The sequence below is a fragment of the Nicotiana attenuata genome, chromosome 3 (assembly GCF_001879085.1).
Source record: "Nicotiana attenuata strain UT chromosome 3, NIATTr2, whole genome shotgun sequence".
Lineage (NCBI taxonomy): Eukaryota > Viridiplantae > Streptophyta > Magnoliopsida > Solanales > Solanaceae > Nicotiana > Nicotiana attenuata.
Window position 1 is genome coordinate 59,155,490 of NC_031991.1, and position 1,329 is coordinate 59,156,818.

The following is a 1,329-nucleotide window of genomic DNA, read 5'->3' on the forward strand; positions in this document are numbered from 1 at the left end:
GGGGTTTGGATGGTAAACATTGCAACTAGAGCAGTGAGGGGAGCATCTAGATTTGGGAAGTAACCTGAGCTAGGTATTATGTAACATACACACTGTTAAGTACTGAAAAATATGGCGGTTCACGTCCATTTCAGTTTCGCTTACATGATTAGCATTTATGTGTCGATCGGGGAAAAATGATGCAAGAATATCGGTGAAATATGCTAATAAAATCTTCTATTTCTTTTTGCATTACCTCCTAGTGTATGTTCGTTATTTTGAAATTCGGAGGCATGAGTACAAACTCCCAACTGGACACCTTTTCATTTTTATAACCTTAAATTCTTGAGCTATAGCTTGAATTCATGCATTTATATCCACTGCCTTCCATTTTTGCCCTTGATTAAAGGAAGATAATTTGACCTACTTCCTAAACAGGGGCACGAGGTTGATTCTTTTGGTATTGGAACACATTTGGTTACCTGTTACGCGCAGCCCGCTCTAGGTGTTGTTTTCAAGTTAGTTGAAATAAATAATCAACCAAGGATCAAACTTTCTGAAGATGTTACAAAGGTTTGCTGAAGCTATACTAAACTCTGTAGGCATTTGAGATCTAATATGGATTCCATTCTATTTCCTCTCTATTCCATGAATATGGAGGTTCATTCTATTTCCTTTCTAGGTCTCTATTCCATGTAAAAAACGGTGTTTCAGATTGTATGGAAAGGAAGGCTACCCCCTTGTCGACATAATGGCTGGTGAAAATGAACCACCTCCCAAGGTACTTTATTTTTCTTTTATTTTTTCAATACATCCTACAGTATTTATCAAAGCTTGTCATGTCTAGTTCTTAAGTTGCGGTCCTTAAGATTTATCTGGTGTATACAATGGTTAACAAAGAAAGAAATATTGACAGGTAGGTGAACGAATTTTGTGCCGTCATCCATTTAGTGAATCTAAAAGGGCATATGTTGTACCCCAGCGTGTTGAGGAGCTTTTAAAGTGTTTTTGGCCTGGAAGTTCAGGTGAGACTTGTTTTCTCTAGAATTATAGTAACTTTTAAGCTGGAAAATTTTCTGAGAAAAAATGTGACCCAACAATTCGTCAATTCCAAAATGCATCGGATGCTGAGTTAATTAGCTACTTGTTGTTAGTTTTGCAAGTTATTGCTAAGTGACTAGGGCTTCCAGCTGCTGCATTTTGCTTTTATGAGGACATTGTTCAATTCATCGCATATGTCAATAAACACAACCAAGCCATTTAATTATTTTATGTGGTGTGTGTGTGTGTGGGGGGGGTGGGGGGGGGGTAGGTTAGTGTAGTTAGAGTAAGGTAAAAGTAGAGTGTACG

At 37.8% G+C, this 1,329-nt stretch overlaps 1 protein-coding gene across 2 annotated transcripts in view; it reads left to right on the top strand.

The window, feature by feature from the left end:
• LOC109223842 (nicotinate phosphoribosyltransferase 2-like) overlaps window positions 1-1,329 on the top strand; it is a 10,581-nt gene that overhangs the window by 8,063 nt on the left and 1,189 nt on the right. For both annotated transcript variants that reach the window (XM_019388288.1, XM_019388289.1), the window contains exons 12-14: window positions 418-552; window positions 662-760; window positions 896-1,004. In XM_019388288.1, coding sequence (XP_019243833.1) covers window positions 418-552; window positions 662-760; window positions 896-1,004 — 343 coding nt within the window. The remainder of the gene's footprint in view (window positions 1-417; window positions 553-661; window positions 761-895; window positions 1,005-1,329) is intronic.